Genomic DNA, 22,598 nt, shown 5'->3' with positions numbered 1-22,598 from the left:
GGGGGCGGGGGGGAAACCTCGGCCTGCAGCATCCGCCGGCCCGCACCGCAGACACCACCCCCCCCCCGGCGGGGGGAGGCGCAGGAAGGGGGGGCAACCAGGGACTGGCTGGGGAGGGGGGGCCGCACAGCCCCCCCCTCCCGGGCCATGCTGACTCCCGGGGCCTGACCCCCCAGGCCCGCCCCCCCCCAGCTCCGCGGCCCGCCGACTGGGGGGCCCAGCCCAGCCCCCTGGGGACCCCCGGAGAGTTGGGGGGCAGCCGGGGGGGCCGCGACAGAGCGGTCGCTGGCCCCCACCGGAGAGACGGGGCGACCGGTCGCAGGGGGGGCGGCCGGGGGGCCGGTCGGGCCGGGACCAAGGGCACCATGTCGTCTGGGGCCAAGGAGGGAGGCGGGGGCTCCCCCGCCTACCACCTCCCGCACCCACACCCACACCCACCCCAGCATGCCCAGTATGTGGGCCCCTATCGGCTGGAGAAGACGCTGGGCAAGGGACAGACAGGTGAGCCCAGGGAGGGAACACTTGGCGGGGGCGGGGGCAGGGGAAGCTGAGGGCAGAGGGCGGGACTCAGGGGTATTCAAAGGGCAGGGGCTGGCCGCTCAGACCCCTGGGTCCCTCACAGAAAAGGAACTTGGGGTCCAGACTGCTGGGTCCCCAGGATAGAGTAGGGAAGAGGCTCAGACTCTGGGGTCCTGGGGATGAGGGGGCTGGGGTCCTGGACTCCTGGAGGATCCTGGGGCCCAAGGGCTCCCACCCGGTTGGGGCAGAGGTTGGAGGGGCTCCGGCAACGTGGGGAAGGGAGGCCAGCCTGCAGCAGGGATGGTGGCAATGAGAGCAGAGGTCCTTGGTGCAGTACAGACGCAGGCTGGGATGAGGTGCCGGACTGGGGTGCGCCCAGGAAGCTGCTTCCCTCTGCACTGTCCTCTGGCCTCAGAAGGCCGTTGGAATGATAGGGAGTGAGACTGGGGCTGTGGGGTCTACAGCATCCTCCCTCTTCTCCAGCATGCTGGCTCAGTGTGAGCACCAGGAACAGAGGTGCAAGGTGGATGTGAGAGGCAAATCCTTCAGTAGTGGCTGTGGGGGGAGGCGGCACAAGTCATGGTTTCTTACCTGCTGAATGGGGGTGGAAGCTGAACACCTGTGACCTGGGCAGAGGGTCCAGGGAAGGCTCCAGAGTCTCTATGAAGCTGAGGGCCAGGGCCTGAGGTAGGAGGGGAGAGAGTCAGACCTCCAGAACCTAGTGATGAGAGTGGGAAGGTGTTGCTGACCTGAATTCCAGAGTTTTGGGGAGGAAGGGGCCATGGGCCTGGCTGCTGTCTGAGGGAGGGGGGCTGGAGGCCCAGACTCCTGGGTCTAAGGGGGCGGGGCTGGGGGCCTGGACTCCTGGGTCTGTGGCTTTGGGGTTTCCTTTGGGGAGTGGGCATACCTTTGGGGGTTGCATTCACCTAGCTACAGCTGCTATTAAAAGAAGGGGATTAGAATGTCAGGGTTTGGGAGAAAGTAGAGAGGATGGTTTGGGAAAGGGGCAAACATGAGATTATATTCCTTGGGAGACATGGAGTCTTCCGAAGATTGAAGCACAAAGAATTCAAGGAAGTGATGGGTGGAAGGAGAGAGAGAGAGGTTTGAAGGAGGCAGATTGGGAGAGACAAAACTATGGAGACACAGTGAGGAAAGACTATACGGAGAAATGAACTTGTACAGGCACCCCGGAAGGACAGAATCGAGGTGAGAATCAAAGGCGGCTATGGAGATGAAGGCATGTGGGTGGATGGACAATCAGGAGGAACAGAACTCGGCAACAGGGAGTGGGCAGAGAACTGTGTTTTGTGAGCATGGCGACTGTCAGCCCCCAGGAGCTCAAGTCAAGGTGAATCAGGCCACTGTGAAATAGCCAGTGGGAGAAGGAGTAGGAAACAGGGTATCAAGGGGTGCATAAGAGCCAGATTGGGGGACAGTGCTCTGGGAGCACACCCCACATTTTCAATCCTGCTCCCCTAGGGCTGGTTAAACTCGGGGTCCACTGCATCACGGGCCAGAAGGTCGCCATCAAGATCGTGAACCGGGAGAAGCTGTCTGAATCCGTGCTGATGAAGGTGTGTGTGTGTGTGTTTCAGGGAGAGGGGATCCTTATGGAAATGGGGGGGAGGGAGACAGGCTGTGCTGACCTCCATTTCTCTGTCACCACCCTGTCCCCCAGGTGGAGCGGGAGATCGCCATCCTGAAGCTCATTGAACACCCGCACGTCCTCAAGCTCCACGATGTCTACGAGAATAAGAAATATTTGTAGGTATTTATAGACACCCAGCCCCTCCATGCGCCCTCCCCAAGTTCCTAGCATGGGAGCTTTCTTAGAAACAAGGCCTGGAGGGGCCTGGGGAAACTTGAGGTCTCCCAGCTGGGCCACTGAAGGTCCAGTTCCTTCTCGGGATAATTCTGTTATCTGCAGCCCAGAAACTAATGATAAGCACAGGGACACCCCCCTGCACACGCATAACACTGATTGTTCCCACACTGACCTGGCATGATGTTAACAATTTAATATGCCTCAGCGACAGGACCACCAAACCTGAGCTGCCCTGAGAGGGAGACAGAGGCTGATCCTCCCCCTTGCACTCCAGCCCCAGTCGCTCACTCCACTGCACTGAGGGAACACACTATACTGAATAATCTGGATGTCCTTGACCAGACCCAACTTGCTAAGGACAGATCCCTACTCGCCGCCTCGCCTCATACCCCATTTGCTAAGGCAATGGGGCCTAGCAAAGCTCAAGGCCCAGGGATTCCTGCTTCCTCCCAACCCCCACTCTGGAGCATTGGAGGCCCCTCTCCTTCTCCAACATAACTCTGGGCACTATGACTGGACAATCCAACAATGGGACTCCTTAGGAGTTCTGAGTCCCTCTCTCAAAGCTGTCCTTGCTTCAGACAATAGGCCTTTGTCTGGACTCTGGTGACCCAAGGGACAGCTGGGCTGGGCAGCAGGAGAGGGGACAGCCCCGCTGCCCCCACTACACAGTCCCCAGGATGAACTGACTCCCAACACCCATCAGATGCTAAGACAGGTTTCCCCAGACGGGAAGCGGCCTTGGCCCCAGGGCCTCATGGGAATTGTAGTCCTTGGGCTTCCCCAGGTGTGGCAGTAGGAGCTATCACTCCCACTCCAGGGGAGTTTGTGTCTCACTGAGGAATCTCAGCCTTCCAAGACCTCACAGAAATTGAGCTGGGGTTGGGGGGGAAGGGCTGATGGGAGTGAGAGTTTTTAACTTTCCAGAGCCTCATGGGATTTGGAGTCTTTAAAATCCAGGTGGCTGATGGGAAGTAGGAGTCTATGTCTCAGAGGCTTATGGGAGTTGGGAGTTTTTTTCACCTCTCTGGGGTTGATGGGAGTTGTAGTCATTTCCTTCACAGAAATTGACTTAGATTAGTACACAGTACCATCATTATTGCTAAAAATTAGTGTCATTTCAGTTTATTCACCCCAGAGACTTATGCGAATAAGAGGCTTGGCTTTCCAGGGAGCCAATGGAGATGTATGGGTGGATTGTCTCTATTTCCCAGAATCCTATGATAATTGGGGGTGTCCATCCTCCAAGTACTAATGGAGTTGCCATAGCTCTTGAAACAACTAGCAGTCAAAGTGTTAATATTGTTGAAGTTACCATAGGCGTTTCTGCTGCCTAGGGCTGATGGGAATTGAATTTTGGCTTCCCAAAGGCTGATGGGTATTAGAGTCTCTTCCTCTCAAGGACTAATGGGGATTGGAGTCTTTACCTCCCGTGAGGCTGATGGGAGTTGTAGTCTTTAACTCACAGAAGTTGACAGTGACGTGGTGCACACTGCAAATGTCATTGCCTAAGAATAGATGAGAATTCCGTTATCTGCAGCCCAGAAACTAATGATAATCAGAACTTTGGCTTTCCAGAAGCTGATGGAAATAGGGGGTTTATTTCCTAGGGGTCTTGGAGAATTGGGACCTAGTTGCTAACGAAATTGCCTTATCTCCTGAGGACAACTATAAGTCAAAGTGTTGACCCCTAAGGTTGACATGGGAATCTCCACTGCCCATGGCTGACAGGAATTAAGTTTCTGCTTCTCAATGACTGATGGGAATTGGAGTCTCTACCAGGGATTGATGGGAATTGGAATCTCTTCCTTCCAGGGACTCATGGGAATTGGAATCTACTCCTTCCAGGGATTTGCAGAAATTAGAGTTCTCTGCCTCCATGGGATTGAGTCTGGTATTGGGGTCGAGGGACTGATGGAAACGGTAGACCAGGCTCTTTGGTCCCTCACTTGTCCCTTCCAGCCCTCTACCCGCTCCATGTCCCTCAGGTACCTGGTTCTGGAGCATGTCTCTGGAGGTGAGCTGTTTGACTACCTGGTAAAGAAGGGGAGACTGACCCCCAAGGAGGCCCGGAAGTTCTTCCGCCAGATCGTATCAGCACTGGACTTCTGCCATAGCTACTCCATCTGGTGAGGGGCACAACTACTAACTGGCTTCCTATCTCTATGGATTTACATTTTGGACATTTCATAGAAATTGAATCCTACTATATGTGGTTTTTGTGACTGGCTTCTTTCATTTAGCAAAACATTTATAAGGTTCATCCGTGCTATAACAGGTGTCAGTACTTCATTCCTTTTCATAGCTGAGTAATATGCCATTGTATGGATGGACCAAATTTGTTCATCCATTCCCTGGTTGGTGGACATTTTGGTTATTTCTCCTTTTGGGCTATTATGAATAATGTGGACGTATGGACATTCATGTACAGGTTTTGGCGTGTACCTGTGTTTGTTTTCAGTTCTCTTTGTCTTTTCAGTCTTTCAATTCCACATACCTAGGAGTGGAATTGTTGGGTCCTATGGGAGTTCCATGTTCAGCCTTTCGAGGAAGTGCCAGACCATTTTTCAAAATGGCTGCACTAGTTAACATCCCCACCAGCAGTTTATGAGGGTCTGGATCTCTCCACATCCTTGTCACCACTTGCCATTATCTGGCTTTTTGATTATAGTCACCTTAGTGGGTGTGAAGTAGGATCTCATTGTGGTTTTGACTTCCATTTCCCTGATGGTTAATTGTGTAGAACATCTTTTCATGTGCTTATTGGCCATTCCTATATCTTCTTTGTGGAAATGTCCATGCAGATCTTTTGTCCATTTATTGAATTGGTTGTCTTTTTATTGTTGAATTGTAAGAGTTATTTATTCTAGCAACAAATCTCTTATTGGATGTATATTTTTCAAGTATTTTTTTCCAGTCTGTGACATGCTTTTGCATTTTTACAACAATCTCTAGTGAAAAGCAAAAGTTTTACATTTTGACGAACTCCAGTTTGTTGATCTTTTTTTTTTTTTTGCTTTTACAGTTCATGCCTTTTTTTGTCCGATTTAAGAATCTTTGCCCAGCTTAAGTTGCTAAGGTTCCCTCCTATGTTTTCTTCCAGAAGTTGTATAGTTTTAGCTCTTGCATTTAGGCCTGGGATTCATTTAAAATTAATGTTTGTATTTGGTGGGAGGTAAGGGTTGAGGTTATTTTTTGGAATATGAACACCCACAGGAAAAGATCATTCTTTCCTCTCTGAATTGTTTTCAGCTCTCAAACCAAGATATTAAACATGCAGCATGTTTATGATTAATTAAGGTACAAAATAGATGCTTTTGGTTCGTCTTTCAACTTCATCTATTTGCACCCCTCTCTCTCTCTGGGATGGGAATTGGAGATGGGGTGGGGATCAGGGCGGAGGGATTCAGACTTAGGGGTAAAGCTGGGTGATAAAAATGCAGCTCATGTAAATTGTCAACACCTCCCTATTGACAAGACGGTGTCAAAACCCTGACATTAAAAATACTTACCTCCAAGGGACTATAGTCAACATACTTAACAACCAGTATGACCCAATTCTGACCACTTCCAAGAGAAATAGTAGAATCTCCAGCCGTCCCCGCCTCACCCCCCCAGACAGTAACTCTTAAATCTTAAGAAGTTTGGCCCTGGGGGGAAGGGAGACCTGAGGGAGGGACCAGTGACAAGCTTGGGGTAGCAGTATTGTGTTTTTATTATTCAGTATGGAAATATTTAAATATTTAAAGAGCCAGTTCAATATCAGTCCTGCTTACCTCAAAATATCTCACCTCATACATATTCAAATATTTGTGTATAAAATGATACGACATATGGGGGCTCCCACAAAATAATCCAGTGTTGCAAAGAGAGACGATGTAGGGGTATCGATGAGAGAAGACTCGCCCTGATTTCATAATGGCTCAAGCCAGGGAATGGGTACAGGGGGCTTCTCTATGTTCTTCTATCTACTTTGGTACATGTTCGAAATTGTCCCTAGTCAAAGACTCCAGAAGTCTCCCCCTCTGAGACTGAATGGGGCCTAGGCTTCCAGGAGGGAGACAGAGGCCTGAGCCCCACCTGCCTGTCTTAGCCACAGAGACCTGAAGCCTGAGAACCTGCTTTTGGATGAGAAGAACAACATCCGCATTGCAGACTTCGGCATGGCATCCCTGCAGGTGGGGGACAGCCTCCTGGAGACCAGCTGTGGGTGAGTCAGGGGCCTGCCTCCTGAGTCCCCAGTGGAGGGGTAAAGCTGGGCAGAGGCTCACGTCACGTCTCTCCCTCAGGTCCCCCCACTATGCATGTCCAGAGGTGATTAAGGTGAGTGAGGAGCAGATGGAGGGGATGGGAGTGGAGGGAGCCTGGCGAAGAAATGAACTTCATGGCTGGTCCTGATCCCTTCCAGGGAGAAAAGTATGATGGCCGCCGGGCAGACATGTGGAGCTGTGGGGTCATCCTCTTCGCCCTGCTTGTGGTAAGGTGCCCCTCGCCTCTCCTCCATTTCTAGAACAATCCTGCCTGGTGGAAGCATAGAACATGAAGTTCCATCCTCACCCCAGGGGTTGTGTCTCAAATATTTAGCTGTTATCAGGAAGGTGGGTTGTGTATTCACCAGCAGACCAAGATCCTGGAGGTAACCATTCAGTCACCGAGCTGTGGGCTGGTCCAGAGGGGGGCCCCAAAAGGGATGGGGCAGCCAGGAGCCTTGGGAGAGCTTGGGACAGTGGTGGGTCATTTGTCACCCAGGGGGCTCTACCCTTCGATGATGACAACCTCCGCCAGCTGCTGGAGAAGGTGAAACGGGGTGTCTTCCACATGCCACACTTCATTCCTCCAGACTGCCAGAGCCTTTTGAGGGGGATGATCGAAGTGGAGCCAGAGAAAAGGCTCAGTGTGAGTTGGGGGGACCAGGACAGTGGGTGATGAGGACAGAATCCCTAAGGGAGTCATGAGGATGGATTTCCAGGACGGGCCTGTCAGTTCCTGGGACGATGGCTAGGAGGGGAGTTGCTGACTGAACCTCAGCCCCAAGTCCTGCAAACCTGCCACTTCAAAAAGGGGAGGAGGATCCCCCACTTCTGCGGGAGAGCACATGCACAGACAGGCCATCCCAGGTGGCCCAGGCAGGGTCCAGAGTAGTTGGACTGAGCATGCACAGGGCAATACCTTCAGCCGCCACTAAGGGGAGGCAAGAGCAGTCATCCAGCCGTTAGTGACAGGGAGGGTAGGGGGCAGTCAAGGACCCCTAACACCACCCTATCAACTTTCATTGCGACCAACTGTGATCATACAACCTCACTTGTGCTTCTCTACGACCCACCCCCTCACAGCTGGAGCAAATTCAAAAACATCCCTGGTACCTGTAAGTATGGAGGAACTGGACACAGGGGTTCCTGAGGGAGGGACAGTAGTCCAAATATCCAGGGCCCTCAAAGCAGGAGGGCCGGCTACGGGGATGCCCCAGTTCCTGAATGAGGAGGGGCTAGGGACTCGGAATTCTGGGTCCTAGGGGAAGAGGACACAGGTGGAGGAGGGGCTGGGGGCCTGGACTTCTGAATCTGAGGGAGAAGAGGGCTTGGAGCCTGGACTCCTGGGTCTGAGGAAGGATTCTGGGGGGCTAGGATTCTGGACTCTTGCTTTGAGGGAGGAAGGGCTGGGGGGCCTGGATTCCTGGGTTCCCAAGAGGTGAAGGCTGGGACCCAGGACCCCTGAGTCTCAAATAAGAGAGGGCTGGAATCCCTGATGCTGGGTTCCCTATCATGTTTCTTCCCCTCCTCAGGGGTGGGAAACACGAGCTGGACCCATGCCTGGAGCCAGCCCCAGGCCGTAGGGTGGCCATGCGGAGCTTGCCATCGAATGGAGAGCTGGACCCCGACGTCCTGGAGAGCATGGCTTCCCTGGGCTGCTTCAGGGACCGCGAGCGGCTGCACCGCGAGCTGCGCAGCGAGGAGTAAGGCCTCCGCCAAAATATACACTCCCGGTGAACTGCGGTAGTTCCCGCGACAGCCCACAGGGGCGCGACAAGGGCGTGCCTGGCCTCGCGCACGCGCAGACTCCCTGGACGCGGCAGACTGGCCTCTAGATGGGGCGTGGCTTAAAACTCCCGCGTGGAGCTGTTCCCAGAGGAACCACGAGGGGGCGGTAGAACCAGCAGGGAAAAGACAGACTGCTGAAAAGTATTAACGGATGCTGAGACAGACTTAGACGGTGTGTCTCCCATAGTACTTTACATATAGTAAATGCTCAAATGTTAGATATCATCATCATCATTATCTTTATTATTATTATTATGATTGAGTAAAGTGATGCTGAGATATACACCAAGACAAAGGAACCAACCGTTTTTATACCTAGGAAAATTGAACCATAGACAGAGATACTGGGAGGACTGAGCCCTCAGAGAGCCACAGCTGCAAGGAGTGGGTAAGAACCGCCTCTGGGACTTGACCTCTAACTCCAATCCTCTCCTCCACCCCCAATAGGGAGAACCAAGAAAAGATGATATATTATCTGCTTTTGGATCGGAAGGAGCGGTACCCCAGCTGTGAGGACCAGGACCTGCCTCCCCGGAATGATGTTGGTGAGAAGGCAGGGCTGGGAGTCCAGACCCCAAATTTCCGAGGGGGGAAGGAGCTGCAGGACCTGAAGTTCCAGGTTTAGACTCCCTGACTTGCTCTGTGACCTTTGTCAAAACGCCTCTCCACTCGGGGCCTCAGTTTCTCCATCTGTCTGAATGCCATGTACAGCTGGATGAATCTGTCTTTTGATTGGATTGAAACTCTCGGCCCTCAGACCCCCCTCGGAAGCGTGTGGACTCCCCCATGCTGAGCCGTCACGGGAAGCGGCGGCCAGAGCGGAAGTCCATGGAAGTCCTGAGCATCACTGATGCCGGTGGTGGCGGCTCCCCCGTACCTACCCGACGGGCCCTAGAGATGGCCCAGCACAGCCAGAGGTAGGAACCCTGCCCCTCCAATGGGATTTACAGTCCTGGGTGGGGAAGAACTTAAGGGTTCTAACCCCATCCCCATCTCTAAGTTGTTGTGTGATTGAGACAAGTCACTTGCCCTCTCTGGGCCTCGTTTCCTCATTTTGAAGGAAGAGGACATCTGAGCCTTTTGAAACACTTCCTCCTGGTTTTTCCTTCTTTTTTTTTTTTTTTTTTTTTTTTTGTTGTTGTTGTTTAATCTATCCTGGAAACAGATCCCGTAGTGTCAGTGGAGCCTCCACTGGTCTGTCCTCCAGTCCTCTGAGCAGCCCGAGGGTAAGGCCAGGTCCCCGATGAATTGAGAAGGGGTAAAGGGTTGAAGATCCTGTGTAGCAAAGATCGAGTTTCACAAACTGTAATTCCCATGAAGTTTAGAAATGTTGCCTCCTTGTACCTAACGGGCCAAAGACCCAAGGCCTCATTAGTATTTTAATCCATGGGCCATTTCCACCTCTTAGGGTTGGGTGTTCACTGGGTCTGAAGGGTTCATTTACTCATTTAAAAGAAGGTGATTGAGCGTCTACTGGGTACTGGTCACTGCTTGGTTTACAGCGGTGAGCATGATAGAAAAAGCCCCTGTCCCCTTAACAATGGGGATTGCGGGGGGCGGGGGCGGGGGGGGGCGGGGGGGGGATAATTGGACTATAAGTTCCAGCATGCGTCGGGGCCCTCCTGAGTGAGTGTGAGAATGGGCGCCTACAGCTTCCTGGGAATTGTAGTCTTCTCACCCGCCTCCGCTCCTTGACAGAGTCCGGTCTTTTCCTTCTCACCGGAGCCGGGGACTGGAGATGAGGCTCGGGGCGGGGGCTCTCCGACTTCCAAAACGCAGACGCTGCCTTCTCGGGGCCCCAGGGGTGGGGGCGCCGGGGAGCAGCCCCCGCCTCCCAGTGCCCGCTCCACGCCCCTGCCCGGTCCCCCAGGCTCCCCACGCTCCTCCGGGGGGACTCCCTTGCACTCTCCCCTGCACACGCCCCGGGCCAGCCCCACTGGGACCCCGGGAACAACACCGCCCCCAAGCCCGGGTGGTGGCGTCGGAGGAGCCGCCTGGAGGAGTCGTCTCAACTCTATCCGCAACAGCTTCCTGGGCTCCCCTCGCTTTCACCGGCGCAAGATGCAGGGTACAGGGTCCCTGGGGGCGTGAAATCCTGAGTCCTAATGTGGGGAGGAGTCTGGGGCCCAGATTCCCGTATCCTAGGGGACGATGGGGCTGTGAGCAGAGATGCAGGTGATGGAGGAGATGGGGCCTCTGCCTCTGAAGGACCCGCCTCTTGGGCGCTCTGGCTCACTGTTCCATTGGCTCGTGGCGAGTCAGCCCCACCGGGGGCCGTGGCCTAATGGGGCCCCAGCCCTAGAAGAAACATCAGGCAGCCTGTCATTTGGGGGTGTTTAGCTACTGGGAGGTGAATAGACACTGGGTCTGGACCCCCTAGTTGGAGGCGACTGCTGGCCTGTGTGCTGGACGCGAGGATGATGGACAAGTGTTGACCATGCCCTCCCCTCCCCCCCCAGTCCCCACCGCAGAGGAGATGTCCAGTTTGACGCCAGAGTCCTCTCCAGAGTGAGTCTGACAGGGAAGAGAAAAGAGGGGATGGAGGGGAGAAGGGGGAATTCATTCCCTTAGCTCCCTCCTGACCCTCTTCCAACCATCCCCTCCCACTCAGGCTGGCAAAACGCTCCTGGTTTGGTAACTTCATCTCCTTGGACAAAGAAGAACAAATATTCCTCGTGCTAAAGGACAAACCTCTCAGCAGCATCAAAGCAGACATTGTCCATGCCTTCCTGTCGGTGAGGGGACTGGGTCCCCATGTACCCTGGCCACCATAGAACTACAAATCCCAGCAGCCCTTAATGTTCACCACCTTAGCACAGGCCTGACTTCTTTCTGGGGTGCATGGGATTTGTAGTTTTATAGACAGTTGGGTTTGATCATTGTGGGAGCAAGGATGCAGGAGAGGTTTGTTTTGTCCTGGGCCTGGAAGTGATGAAATAGGATCCTGAATTACAGTTACCACATATTAGTAGTGGCTCCTGAGGATTGGTGATTTGCCATTCCCTTACCATTAAGTTGGGAATCAGTTGCTCAGTTCGTCCTCTTGTACCCTGTTTATATAGGAGGGGGAAAAACTACAAATCCCAGCAGGCAATGGGGCTTCCTGATGCCTTTTATTGTCCTTTTGCCCCAGTGACTGATGGGATTTTTAGTTCCTTGGGCAGAGGCAGTGGTAGGGTTCATTATCCATTCACTGGAATCAGGTCACTGGAATCACTTCCTACTTATGTCCCCTACTTCTCTCAGATCCCCAGCCTGAGTCACAGTGTGCTGTCACAGACCAGCTTCAGGGCTGAGTACAAGGCCAGTGGTGGCCCCTCCGTCTTCCAGAAGCCCGTCCGCTTCCAGGTGGACATTAGCTCCTCTGAGGGGCCAGAGCCCTCCCCCCGACGGGATGGCAGTGGTGGTGGTGGCGGCATCTACTCTGTCACCTTTACTCTCATCTCTGGTAAGTTTCCCTCGACTAGACTGCCCTAGCCAAGTGTTTGGGACGTTGAAGACACCTGAGGTAGGATAGCAGCCCAGGAGGGCAGCATAAGGGAGGAGGAGATGGTGCTGAGCTGCTGCTGGCTGTGTGAGCCCCCTCCTCACTCAGACACCCATATCTTCTCCCTTTTCTCCTCAGCATTTAATGTGGTAGCAACATTTACAGTGTGCCTAGTGCTTTATATGCACTATTTCCTCAAAGCTTCCCAGCAGCCTTTGAGGTGTTAGTAATCATCCATTTGATGGATAAGAAAACTGAGTCCTCGATTGACTTGACCAGAGTCACACTGCACACTGTGACAGAACTAGGGCTCAGCCCATGTCTCCTGACCTCCCAGTACAGAGTTCTTCCTACTATTTTAAGACTCTATGTCAGAAGAGCGAAGACATTGGTGCTGCTGTCACTAGTGGAAAGTGGAGAAACCAAGCTCTCCATTCCTGCACCTAGAGTAGACATTACCAATTGATCGCAGCAGTTGTTCCTGTAGAGTTCAGGGCAGCCTCAGAAACTCAAGGCAGCCACAACCAATCAAGAGTAGGCACAAAAGATAAAAACCACAGAAATGCCTTGTTTCCAATTCTGCTTTGTTCCTGAGTCCCGATAACAAGAGTTTGGAGAACGAGGGATACCTCTGTTCTCCTTGTCAACGGGGTTAATATGTCACAATTGGGAGATGAGCTTGCTCCCATAATTTCTAAACCAGGTTGCTATGGAACACTGGGGTGTTACATCACCAAAATGAATTATGGCTTTTTTTTTTTCTTCCTTAAAGACTAAAATACAGAACATTCTCAATTTTAAGATTTTCTTCCTCCCATTGATTTTTCTTACATTTCTAGCTGCATGGCCTTTACTAGAAACTAACAAGTAATAGAACCTACTTAAATAGAAAACTTGTTATCTTAAATCTAACGTTTCTTAGCTCCATTTGCAAACCATGGATTTATGCCTGGTCCCAACAGACTAGGAGAAATTGAGACCAAGAGGAGGGAGAGTCCTTTGCTGGGTGGAGGGACCACAGGTTCCACAGGATGGGAGGGCCTTCCCTGTCCCCATATGTCCCCAAGTCAGTCCGTTTCCCTGCCCCTTCCAGGTCCCAGCCGTCGGTTCAAGCGAGTCGTGGAGACCATCCAGGCACAGCTGCTGAGCACTCATGACCAGCCCTCCGTACAGGCCCTGGCAGGTGGGAGGCAGGGATGTGGGGCTATCTCCCTCTTCTATCCTGTGGGGTGGAGGGGAGGCTTCCTGGTGACCATGTGCTTCAGCATTTGGTTTGCAGGTGAGGCTTTAGCTGTGGGGAAGCAGGGCCCACCTGTTGTTGCGCTGACGCTATTGTTTCATTGAGGCCTCACCTGCTGACCTGTGAGCAGGTTCCTGGAGAAGCTGGTGTCCTTTCTGGCCTTGCTGAGCTGGAGAATGTCAGGAGACATTCTCTAGGGGGTGGGGCTTCTTGGACACTAGACTCCTTGTCATAAAGTGGAATTCCCAAACAACCAGGGATGACCAGAATTCCTAAGTGGAGAGAGAGTCCTGCTCAGCTCTACTCCTGAGATACGGCAGCTCCTCCCCTTGGAATAGGTATCCCATAGGCCCCATGGGAAAAGGGAGCAGGTAAACAGGACCCCAGCCATGAGGGCAGGAGCTTGGGTGGCCTTGTCACTGGAGAACCCCAAGTCCCAGAGTCAGGTCTGCGTGGCAGCAGTGGTGCCAGATGGATCCCATTTCACCAAGGTCAGAAATGACAGGGCTGATATCAAGGTGTCCCAAGAACCGGGCCACACTTCCTCCTGGAAGCTTTGGGGTGGGGAGATCTGGTTCTGTCTTCCGAGAGGCCACAGGCCCACATTCCTTTGCTTGTCTCCCATCTTCACAGCTGGTGACACGGCATCTTCTTGAAAGTCATTCTGTGGTCACATCTCCTTGTGACCCTGACCTCAACTAGGAAAGGTTTTAAGGTCCTACCCAGATAATCCAACACAATCACTCCACCTGAGGGCTTTAGCCTTAGTCACAACAGCAGGGTTCCCTTTGCCTTATAAAGTAACATAATCATAGTTCTCAGTATCAGAAGATGGACCTCTTTGCAGCAGTGCATGGTTTGGCCTATCACAGCCCCCAAGGGGACATCTGTCAATGTCTGGAGATATTTTTGGTTGTCTCAGTTTTGGGGGAAAAGGGATGCTACTGGCATCTCATAGATGGAGGTTAGGGAGGCTGTGAAATACCCCAAAGTGCACAGGATGCCCCCACAGCAAGGAGATATTAATATCTGGCCCCAAGTGTCACTAGTCGGGAGTGGAGAAACCCTGCTCCATTAGTCTCCACAGGGCCTGGTTGCCCAGACAACCAGAAAGCAAGTTAGGTTCCCTGAACCTTTCTAGACCTGTTTGCCAAGGAAAGGTGGCCTTAGCAACCAGCGTTCCCAAAAGGGTACAACCTTAAAGATGCAGGACCTACAGGCACCCTTGGGGCTTTAACCATGTAACTTATAAAGGGGAACAGGGCAGGAAGCAACCTCCAGTCTGCCCCAGAAGGGGGAAGAGCCTTATTGGTTGCTATGACAATGAGCCAGTCTCTGCTAGGGGACCTCAGGTACTGTTTTGGGCCCTATAGAAATTGTTAGATGACTACTGGCAACCAGTGCTGCTATCACAGTCCCCTAGTCGGGAAGTCAGGCCCCACAAAAAGGTGACCCCAGTTAGGCAGGCCCAACTGGGAGGGCTTAAGACCCCCAAACAACCTACTATAGGCACTGCAGGCCCCATTGCCAAGGAGCGTTCCCCCTAACAACCAGCGTAGTGGAAAGTAAGGAGGGACCCTCTGGCTGTGATTTGGAGAATTCAAATCATATCTGTTGCCATACAAGCTGTACCTTAGCAAAGAGGTTGTAACCATTGTCTCTGAGAATGTCTCCTGAAGTCGGGCAATAGGGTCTCACTTGGACAAACTTGGCCTGGTTTCCAAAGCCACAAGGTTTGGAGGGGGCCTAGGATACGTGACCTGTTGTTCTAGGGTTGCCAGGCCTGGTTGCTGGTGTGTGTCCTGCTGGCAACTATCTTCCCAGGCTCCCAGCCTCATGTTGGGGGCTTGGGCCTCAGCACACTGTCACCGGAGCGCGATCCCTGTGGTTTGGTGGCCTTAAGATTACTGAGGCCAGTTGATAGCAGGAACCTCCACGCTGGGCTCCACAGCTCTAAAGCCTGTGCCAAACTGCTTTCTCCCCATAGATGAGAAGAACGGGGCCCAGACCCGGCCTGTTAGTACCCCACCCCGAAGCCTGCAGCCCCCACCTGGCCGCCCAGACCCAGAGCTGACCAGCTCTCCCCGCCGAGGACCCCCCAAAGACAAGAAGGTCCTGGCCACCAATGGGACCCCTCTGCCCTGACCCCAGGGGGCTGGGGAAGGAGGGGACCCCCCTCCACCCCCCTTCCCTGCCCCCCAACTGTGAATCTGTAAATAGGGCCCAAGGAGTACATAGGGAGGGGGGAGACACAACAAACTCAGCCTTGCCCTGCAGGGATGGGGCTCAAAGGGCCGTGCCCAACGGGGGGTGGTTTTAGGGGGCACTGAGGGCGGGGAGCTGTTTCTATTTTATTTATTGGTTAATTTATTATTTTATTTATTGATCAATCTCTTTGTGGGGTGGGGTGGGGGAGAGACGGGGGCTGGTTGGATTGGCTTAGCAGATCCGGATGGACAGAGCCATCTGTCCTTGTGTCATCCCCAACTCTCCCTTTCCGGGCACCCCTCCCCAGGTCCCCCCTCCCCCCATGCCCTTCTGTTCTCATTTGCGGATTTGCTCTCCGGAAGGAATTCTGGTTTCATGTGATCCTGCCTGCGTCCCTGTCTCTGATTCTGCCGGTTGCAAAAAAAAAAAAAAAAAAAAAAGTTTAACAATAATAAATAGCCTTGATCAGGGATGGCTGGCTGGCCTTGGCCTCTCACTTCCTGGGTGGCCCTGATTGCAGGGGTGGGGCTGGATGGCAGGGACAGAAGGGCACAAAGATTCCCACCAACCAGTTGTTTACAGACCCACCACACGTGTACACCCACTAGGGTCCAGGAGGGGCATAGATGGCACATTCTTGAAAGTTCATCTCTGATGATTCATCCCCGAAGTTGCCTCCTCCGTTCACCTTGGGGACTCCAGAGACTGGCATTTTTTGCCTCCACCAACTTTTGCCTCTGCAAATGGGGGCAAGGTCTGTGTCAGAACGCCTGGGCCGGCTGGGCCTGCAGGGAGATGGGGGAGGCTGGCGGCGGAGGGCTCAGACTGGAGCCAGGCTGGAGACACAGGGTGCAGCTGTCCAGGCCAGAGAAGTCGACAGCCAAGAGGCCAAACAGTGTGAAGAGCAGCATGGCAATGGCCCACTCGCAGGCAGCAGAGGCAGAACGCAGCAGCCAGGTGTGGAGGATGACCACTTTACACAAGGGTCAAGGGCACACAGCCACAGGAACTATCCAGACGCGCAGCTGGTTTGCCATGTGACTGGGCAGGTGAGGCCATCTCTGGGAACCCTCCTGTGACATGCTCACCCTGCCCCGGCTGGAATGACCCCTCTGGCCAGCCACCCTCCTCGACGGTTCTAGGACACTCAAAGGGATGCCCTCCAGTCCTGTCTCCATCTCAAGCTGTTTCCCAAATATTTTCCCCCACATGTCCCTCCTGTTCTTACTGCATTCCCAATATCCCAGAACAAGGTTCTTATCCTCCCGTCAGCCTCCCCTGATCTCCCCGCTTATCCAGGACAGACAACCAGGTGTATTGCTTCCACCCTCAAATACCCAAGGTTTCCTAAAGACACCCACCCATCCATGGCCCTCAGGTTCCTCTTGCTCACTCCCAAAGATAATTGAATCTTCCTCCTAAAATATCCTTTCTCTAGGTGCCCCCACCATCCACTCGTGCCCCAAATCACCCCTCCCACCTCCATCATGTCCCATGGCTAGCTGGTTAACCCAAGTCTTATCCTGTCTGCCTTGCATCTATCTCTGCTGGTTTGCCTTATCCCTTCACTGGCTCCCCAGTCCCAACTCCTTAAAACCTTTTTCTAACTGCAGTGCACGTATAATCCAAGCTCCAGCCTAGCAAAGACGCCTCTTGGTTTCTGGAACTTCCCTCGCTGGAACACTCTCCCTCCTCTCAGCCAAGATAGCTCTGACTCCTTCCAGATCAGATTAGACGTTATTTAATTCATTCAAGGATTCTGAGGCAGTCAATATACCCAGCCCCATGGCTCCTTGAGCAAAAACAGTGTGAGCACCCAAACAAGCTGCTTACCCCCAGAACTAACCTGTTCCTTTCCTGCTCACAAGCTTTCCATGGCTCCCCACTGCCCCCAGGCAGAAGCCCAAGCCTCTAACCCCTCATCTTAGCGCTGGAGATCATCTCCAGCCCTGCCAAAAACTGTATCTCCCCTCTCCCGCTACTGGTTTTTCCACCCTCGGCATGCATGCACCTGCAGTATCCCCCAACCTTCTGACCCAGGCCCAAAGCATCTGGTTCTGCAAAACCAGCTCAGAATCTGCCAGGTCTGAGGCCCATCTTTGCAGATGTCCAGCCCTTACCACACTCAGCTAGCCATCTTTATGGTCCATCTCCCCCTCCTTGCAGCCAAGGGATATTTAAGCCACACAGAATGAGGACCCTGTCGCTAAACCGATGATCAGCCCGGTGGGGACTATGAAAGGGGTTGGGATGGAGCTTATCACCAACGGGGCCCAGCAGAGGAGATCTGCTGGTTTGTAGCTGGAATAGCCTTTCCCACCTGGTCCATGCAATTCAATTTGCTGCTCTGGAAAGTGGACGGGATCTGTTTAATGCAGTCAGCACAGGACCTCAGCCAGGTTTTTTCCAGCATCTTGGGAATGTAAAGGTCCTCTCAGCCTCTCTTCTATCCTCCCCAGAGGCCGGCGGTCCCCATGGTGAAGTCTGCAGCCCCTACACTCTCTCAGCGCACTCTACCTAGCAGTGATAATTATCAGTATGATAAAAGCAACTCTAGTTTACAGACATGGAAACTGAGGCTCAGAGAGAGATTTGACTCACCCAGAGGCGTGCTGGGCTGGGTTCTGGGCTGACTCACAAGTGGGTTAGAATAGAGGTGCCACTCAGTGGTGCACCGGTAAATGTTTAACAATCAACTCCAATTTGAAGTGTTTGCCAGTTCCTGTGATGTAAATACTCCCACCATGGCTGTTTGAAGCTACTAACATGACATCACCCAACATGGAGTTGGGAAGAGATACACACAGACTGCCCTTGAGAGCCTTCACAATTGAACTTTATAATGGCTCTTGGCTGAGAGACTCCCCCTGTCTGAACCTCAGTTTCCAGTCTCAGCCTGCATGATTCATGGCACAGAGCAGGTACCCCAAGTAGACAGCAGGTACCCCAAATGGTTGATCATCCTCCCAGTATTTGTTGGTCACTAACTATGTGCCAGCACTGATCTAAGCACCTCACATGTATCATCTTCATTACAACCCCCAGTTGGCCTTGTCTTTATCCACATTTGATTGATGCAGAAACTGAGGCACAGAGAAGTTAAGAAATCAGCAGACCTTCCCCCAGCTAGTATGTGGACAATGTGGGATTCCAACCCAGGCAGCACAACCCTGGATCGTCACTCTGACGACTGTGCTATAGCGGGGCTGAGAAAGGAGGGGCATCCACACTAGCACACAGCAGACCCACCCCAATGAACAACCACCCCAAGCCCTGCCCTCAGCCCCCATAAGGATACTGGCCACCATGAGAATGGTGCAGAGACTGCAGAGGACCAGGCGGAGTGGTCTGATCCAGGGGGCCCCAGGCTGGGGCAGGCTCTTCATCCTCCAGGACAGAAGGAGCTGCAGCCAGAAGTAGAGATGACCCACAAACAAAGCGAAAAAGGCCCCTGTCAGGTGCGTGGCCTGCTGGTTCTTTTGCTGGAAGGAGGAGTGAGGAGAGTTGAAGGGAAGACCTGTGGGGAGGCCAGGGCCATGAGGTGGGGAGGGGCCCCGACCAAGCCCAGGGACTGTGACTGACAATTGCCATGCCCAGTGATTGGCTCACTGAGTAGCCTCAGTCCCAAAAACACTGCCTGGCACATAGCAGACACTCATAAATACAAGTACAATAAATCTTTCATTCTCAACCACGGTAGGGGAAAACATATACTGCCACCAAGGGTGTAAAAATTGGTGCTTGGAGGGCAAAATAATTTTAAATATTACAATGGTTTGTGGCTTACCAATATATGGTATATATTATGTTAAAATTTTAAAATATTAAAAATTTCATGTGAAAAGGGATGATTAAGGAAAATTGTTTTAAAAAGGCTCCTCAGGGGAGTGATGTCATAGTTAAAAAAAAAAGAAAGGTTGAGGAACACAGGAATAAGTGAATGAGTGAGTGAATGGTTATACAAATATGATGGGTCGTTATTGAAAAGCTGGAGGCAGCCTCTGGTCTGAGCACCCAATGGTTTCGCCAGCCTTTGGAATCAGAGATATTATAGTAAAATAAAATGATAACATAAAGTAAATCAGTAAGATTTCTCCATTTATTTATTCTACAAAGATCTACTGAGCTTCACTGTTAAGAATGCAGGTTCTAGAGCATATGAATCTGGGTTCATTTCTGACCACCACAGACCAACCGATAAAAAATTAAAAAAAAACCTCTGCGGGATTTCTCCAAGAAGGACCTACCTAGAGTCCTGTGCCAATGAATAAAAATAGTACAGAATGTAAAACCAAGTGAACACTCAACCCGTGCGGTTTGCAAACATTAAGAATGAGTGAATCTTAGTAATTTCATCATGGGGGTGGTTGGTGGCAGGGAATTACCCCTACGTCCTAGAGTGCAACCTAATAATTATAAAGAGCTTCCCACGCGGCGCTCCATTCAAATAACGGAACTCGCCACCGCCACCCAGGGCCCGAGACACACAGAGAAATACAACTCCCAGGAGGCTGTGCGGGGACGAGCCCCCGAAACAAGAAGCCGGCGGCCCCGAGGAATGCTGGGAGTTGTAGTGCCAGACTCTGGCCGGTCAGAACCCCGGGCTGGGCTCCGCGAGCCGACTGCGTCTCACCTGGAAATTGCCCACCACGGAGGTGCCCAGCGCACAGAGGAGCCCCGACCACAGAATCATCTGGTTAGGCCACTTTCCGACGCCCCAGTCCCGGAGCTGGTGGTAACGGAGAATGCAGATCCAGGCAGCTGGGAGGAGAGGGAAGTGGGCAGGAGACCGGGGACCCACCCCAGGAGAGGGAGGGCTGTGGGATGAGAGAGACTGGGGGTCCAGGGGTGTGAGCCAAACTCCTGGATTTGGGGGAGGAGGGACTGGGAACCTAGCCTCCTGGGTCTGAGGAAGGAGGGGCTGGGGACTCCTTGGCTTGGGGCGGTGGGGGCGGGGAGCAACGTTGAAGGGAAAGCGCTGGGGCACAGTTACCCATAGCAGCTCCCATGTTGAGCAGCTGGCTGAAGATGCAGCTCTGAGGGGGGTACGATCCACAGAGACTGGGGAAGATAAAGGGTCATCCTGTGGCTCCTCAGAGCCAACACCCCCTTTCCTCCCAATGGACCCTCCAAGTGCCAAAGCTACCTGATATAGGGGATGCCTTCGGTGAGGTTCACAGTCCTGTTGGACACTGCAATGGCAAAACTGAAAGAGAGGGAAAACATCAAATGAGCAGCGGTTTTCAGTGACAACTTTTCTGTTATCCCCCCTCCTCCCTCAGACCCAGGAGTCCAGGCCCCCAGTTCCCAGCCCCTCCTCCCTCAGACCCAGGCATCATCCTGCCTCTAACACTTACACCGTCCAGATGCTAGCGACAGCCCAGACGGCCAGGAAAGCAGGCAGCACGGACAGGTAGCCCCACATGCCAGATTCTGCAGGGGGAGTGTGGGACCACCAATATCTGTGTGTGTCTCTCCCACCCTCTTCTCTCTCTCCCCCACCTGCCCATCGTCCCTCCATTTTAGGTGAGGAACTTTCCCTAAGGGTCCAGGTGCATCAGACTATGGCATCTTGCCTCTGAGGCCCCCCAGCCTCTGAGGCCCCCATTGGCTCCCAGGCATAAGTATGGGCCCGGGTCTGGTTGGTTGAGGCCAGCTCTCAGCTCTGGGGCACTTTCCCTATCTTACAACTGTCCTTCAAACACCAGTCTTCAACCCTGATCTAGAAGTTTCTCCCAGCTGCCCTACTCCAACCCAGCTCCCAGGTCTCTCCTAGCCCCTCCCCTCTACTGCCAGCTGCAGGGCTCCCCAGGATGCTCACCTGTCTCTGTCTCTCTCTCTCTGTCTCTCTCTCTCTGTCTCTCTGTCTCTCTGTCTCTGTCTCTCTCTCTCTCAGTCCCAGGACTGGGGCTGCGTGCGAGGTTCAAGGAAGAGGAGCTGGGATGTGGGGTGGGGCTCCGGCGGGTGTGAGCTCTCTACAGAGCCAAAGTCCACACTGAAACAGCTGCAGGACAGCGTCGGGCCAAGAATCTGATCGCCACTTTCTAGGGACCTCACCCCCAAACCACCACTTCTGGTCTCCTCAGAACCTACCAGGCAGCACCTTAGCTTTAAAAGGCCTCCAACTTCCTCCTGCTTTATAGGTTCAACTGTAAACTTCCAGCCCTTATCTTCCCCAGGACCCAGAAATGAGAGCTTCCAGTTCTCTCCACCCTCCCTCCTTGGGGGATCCAGATGTCTGGGCCACCAGCTGTTCTAGAACACAAGCATTTATTTCTAGCCCCTGGGGTCCAACCTCCTGGCTCTTACCTTTTCAAGGACCCAGAATCCAGGCCTGCAGGTCCATCTCTTTTCTGGGTGCACTTTCTGTCCTTAGGTTGCTGGATGTAGGGCCTCCGGTGACCCTGCCTCCTTCCCCCAACTTGCCTTCCCCTCTCCCTTCCTCTACTGGGCTGGAGTTCCCCAGCAGACAGGGTGTGAGTGGGAGGGAGACCTTGGTGATGACATCTCCACCAGAAAGCAAAGGCTTCCTCTACTAAGACCATTTCTGCTCTCTCCACACAGCAAGCAGCCCTCCACTTTCCGGCATCCTGTCTCTGGGTACGTGGGTGTTTGGGCCCAGCCTCCTCCTGCTTCCACAGGCCCAGGAGTCCAGCCCCCAGCTCTTCCTCCCTCAGATCTAGGGAGTATCTCCTCCCACAGTACCCCACCTCTTTTTTTTTTTTTTTAATTGAGGTAAAATTCACAAAACATAAAATTAACCATTTTAAAATAACAATTCAGTGGCATTTAGCACATTTGCAAGTTAACCACCACCTCCATCTAGTTTGAGAACTTTTTCATCACCCCAGAGGGAAACCTCATACCCATTAAGCAATCCCTCCCCATTTCCTCCTCCTGGCAGCCGTTGGCCACAACCAAACTGCTTTCTGTTTCTATGAATTTGTCTCTTCTGGACATTTTATATAAATGAAATCATATACTATGTGGCCTTTTATGTCTAGCTTCTTTCGCTGACCATCATGTTTTTGAGTTTCATCCATGTTGCAACACGTACCTGGGCACCATCCCTTTTTATGGCTGGATAACATTCCATGGACTCCACCTCTTTTGGGACTTTTCTGTCTGAAGGGCCCAGCGATCAATCAAGAATGAGAATTCACCCCTCTCCTCAATGGGTTCCCAGCCTGAAAAGCAGACACACATGGATCCAACGATTAGAATACAAGGTATTATAGCAAATGTAGCACAGGGCATGGTGGCCCCAGAAGAGGAAGT

The 22,598-nt window shown here is 52.9% G+C and overlaps 3 protein-coding genes across 9 annotated transcripts in view; 1 reads left to right on the top strand and 2 right to left on the bottom strand.

Moving 5' to 3' along the window:
* The window catches only part of HSPBP1 (HSPA (Hsp70) binding protein 1), a 15,851-nt gene extending 14,644 nt beyond the window's left edge, over positions 1-1,207 (bottom strand). The window contains exon 1 of the mRNA XM_088799987.1: positions 1,111-1,207. The gene's annotated coding sequence lies outside the window, so the exon portion shown is untranslated. The remainder of the gene's footprint in view (positions 1-1,110) is intronic.
* On the top strand, positions 3-15,792 carry BRSK1 (BR serine/threonine kinase 1). Of its 3 annotated transcripts, none has more exons than XM_074316044.2 (19): positions 3-501; positions 2,002-2,096; positions 2,201-2,286; positions 4,336-4,476; positions 6,441-6,557; positions 6,637-6,670; positions 6,756-6,824; positions 7,097-7,243; positions 7,681-7,712; positions 8,130-8,300; positions 8,833-8,930; positions 9,143-9,302; positions 9,551-9,611; positions 10,084-10,453; positions 10,845-10,893; positions 10,997-11,120; positions 11,632-11,833; positions 12,966-13,055; positions 15,100-15,792. In XM_074316044.2, exons 1-19 carry the CDS (start codon positions 366-368, stop codon positions 15,255-15,257), a joined length of 2,340 nt encoding a protein of 779 aa, XP_074172145.1. In that variant the 5' UTR covers positions 3-365; the 3' UTR covers positions 15,258-15,792. The 3 variants fall into 3 exon arrangements, with proteins under 3 accessions (XP_074172145.1, XP_019566496.2, XP_019566497.2); XM_019710937.3 differs by lacking the exon at positions 3-501 and adding an exon at positions 1,706-1,728; XM_019710938.3 differs by lacking the exon at positions 3-501 and having other exon boundaries at positions 2,201-2,290.
* Positions 15,501-22,598, bottom strand: TMEM150B (transmembrane protein 150B). 5 transcript variants are annotated; one of them, XM_088799991.1, is made up of 7 exons: positions 22,378-22,598; positions 20,678-20,753; positions 20,467-20,526; positions 20,314-20,381; positions 19,954-20,081; positions 18,619-18,802; positions 15,501-16,293 (listed from the first exon to the last, which is right to left on the bottom strand). In XM_088799991.1, exons 1-7 carry the CDS (start codon positions 22,409-22,411, stop codon positions 16,082-16,084), a joined length of 762 nt encoding a protein of 253 aa, XP_088656117.1. In that variant the 5' UTR covers positions 22,412-22,598; the 3' UTR covers positions 15,501-16,081. The 5 variants fall into 5 exon arrangements, with proteins under 5 accessions (XP_088656117.1, XP_019566501.1, XP_074172149.1 ...); XM_019710942.3 differs by lacking the exon at positions 22,378-22,598 and adding an exon at positions 21,630-21,768; XM_074316048.2 differs by lacking the exon at positions 22,378-22,598 and adding an exon at positions 21,142-21,597.

This window comes from Rhinolophus sinicus, chromosome 8 (assembly GCF_057876585.1).
Source record: "Rhinolophus sinicus isolate RSI-liver-muscle chromosome 8, RSI-T2T, whole genome shotgun sequence".
Lineage (NCBI taxonomy): Eukaryota > Metazoa > Chordata > Mammalia > Chiroptera > Rhinolophidae > Rhinolophus > Rhinolophus sinicus.
Note: the sequence above shows the minus strand (reverse complement) of the source record. Positions and strands in the feature narration are given on the sequence as shown.

Bases quoted from the DNA above. Each gene is read 5' to 3' on its own strand.
- TMEM150B (XM_019710940.3), bottom strand. From the start codon at position 21,865: ATGGTCTTAGTAGAGGAAGCCTTTGCTTTCTGGTGGAGATGTCATCAC. The intron at 20,527-21,629 runs GTAAGAGCCAGG...CCTCTCTTTCAG, and splicing joins GATTCTGGGTCCTTGAAAAG to TTTTGCCATTGCAGTGTCCA. The intron at 20,082-20,313 runs GTAACTGTGCCC...CTCTCCTCCCAG, and splicing joins CAACATGGGAGCTGCTATGG to CTGCCTGGATCTGCATTCTC.
- BRSK1 (XM_074316044.2), top strand. From the start codon at position 366: ATGTCGTCTGGGGCCAAGGAGGGAGGCGGGGGCTCCCCCGCCTACCAC. The intron at 8,301-8,832 runs GTAAGGCCTCCG...CACCCCCAATAG, and splicing joins CGCGAGCTGCGCAGCGAGGA to GGAGAACCAAGAAAAGATGA. The intron at 10,454-10,844 runs GTACAGGGTCCC...CTCCCCCCCCAG, and splicing joins TCACCGGCGCAAGATGCAGG to TCCCCACCGCAGAGGAGATG.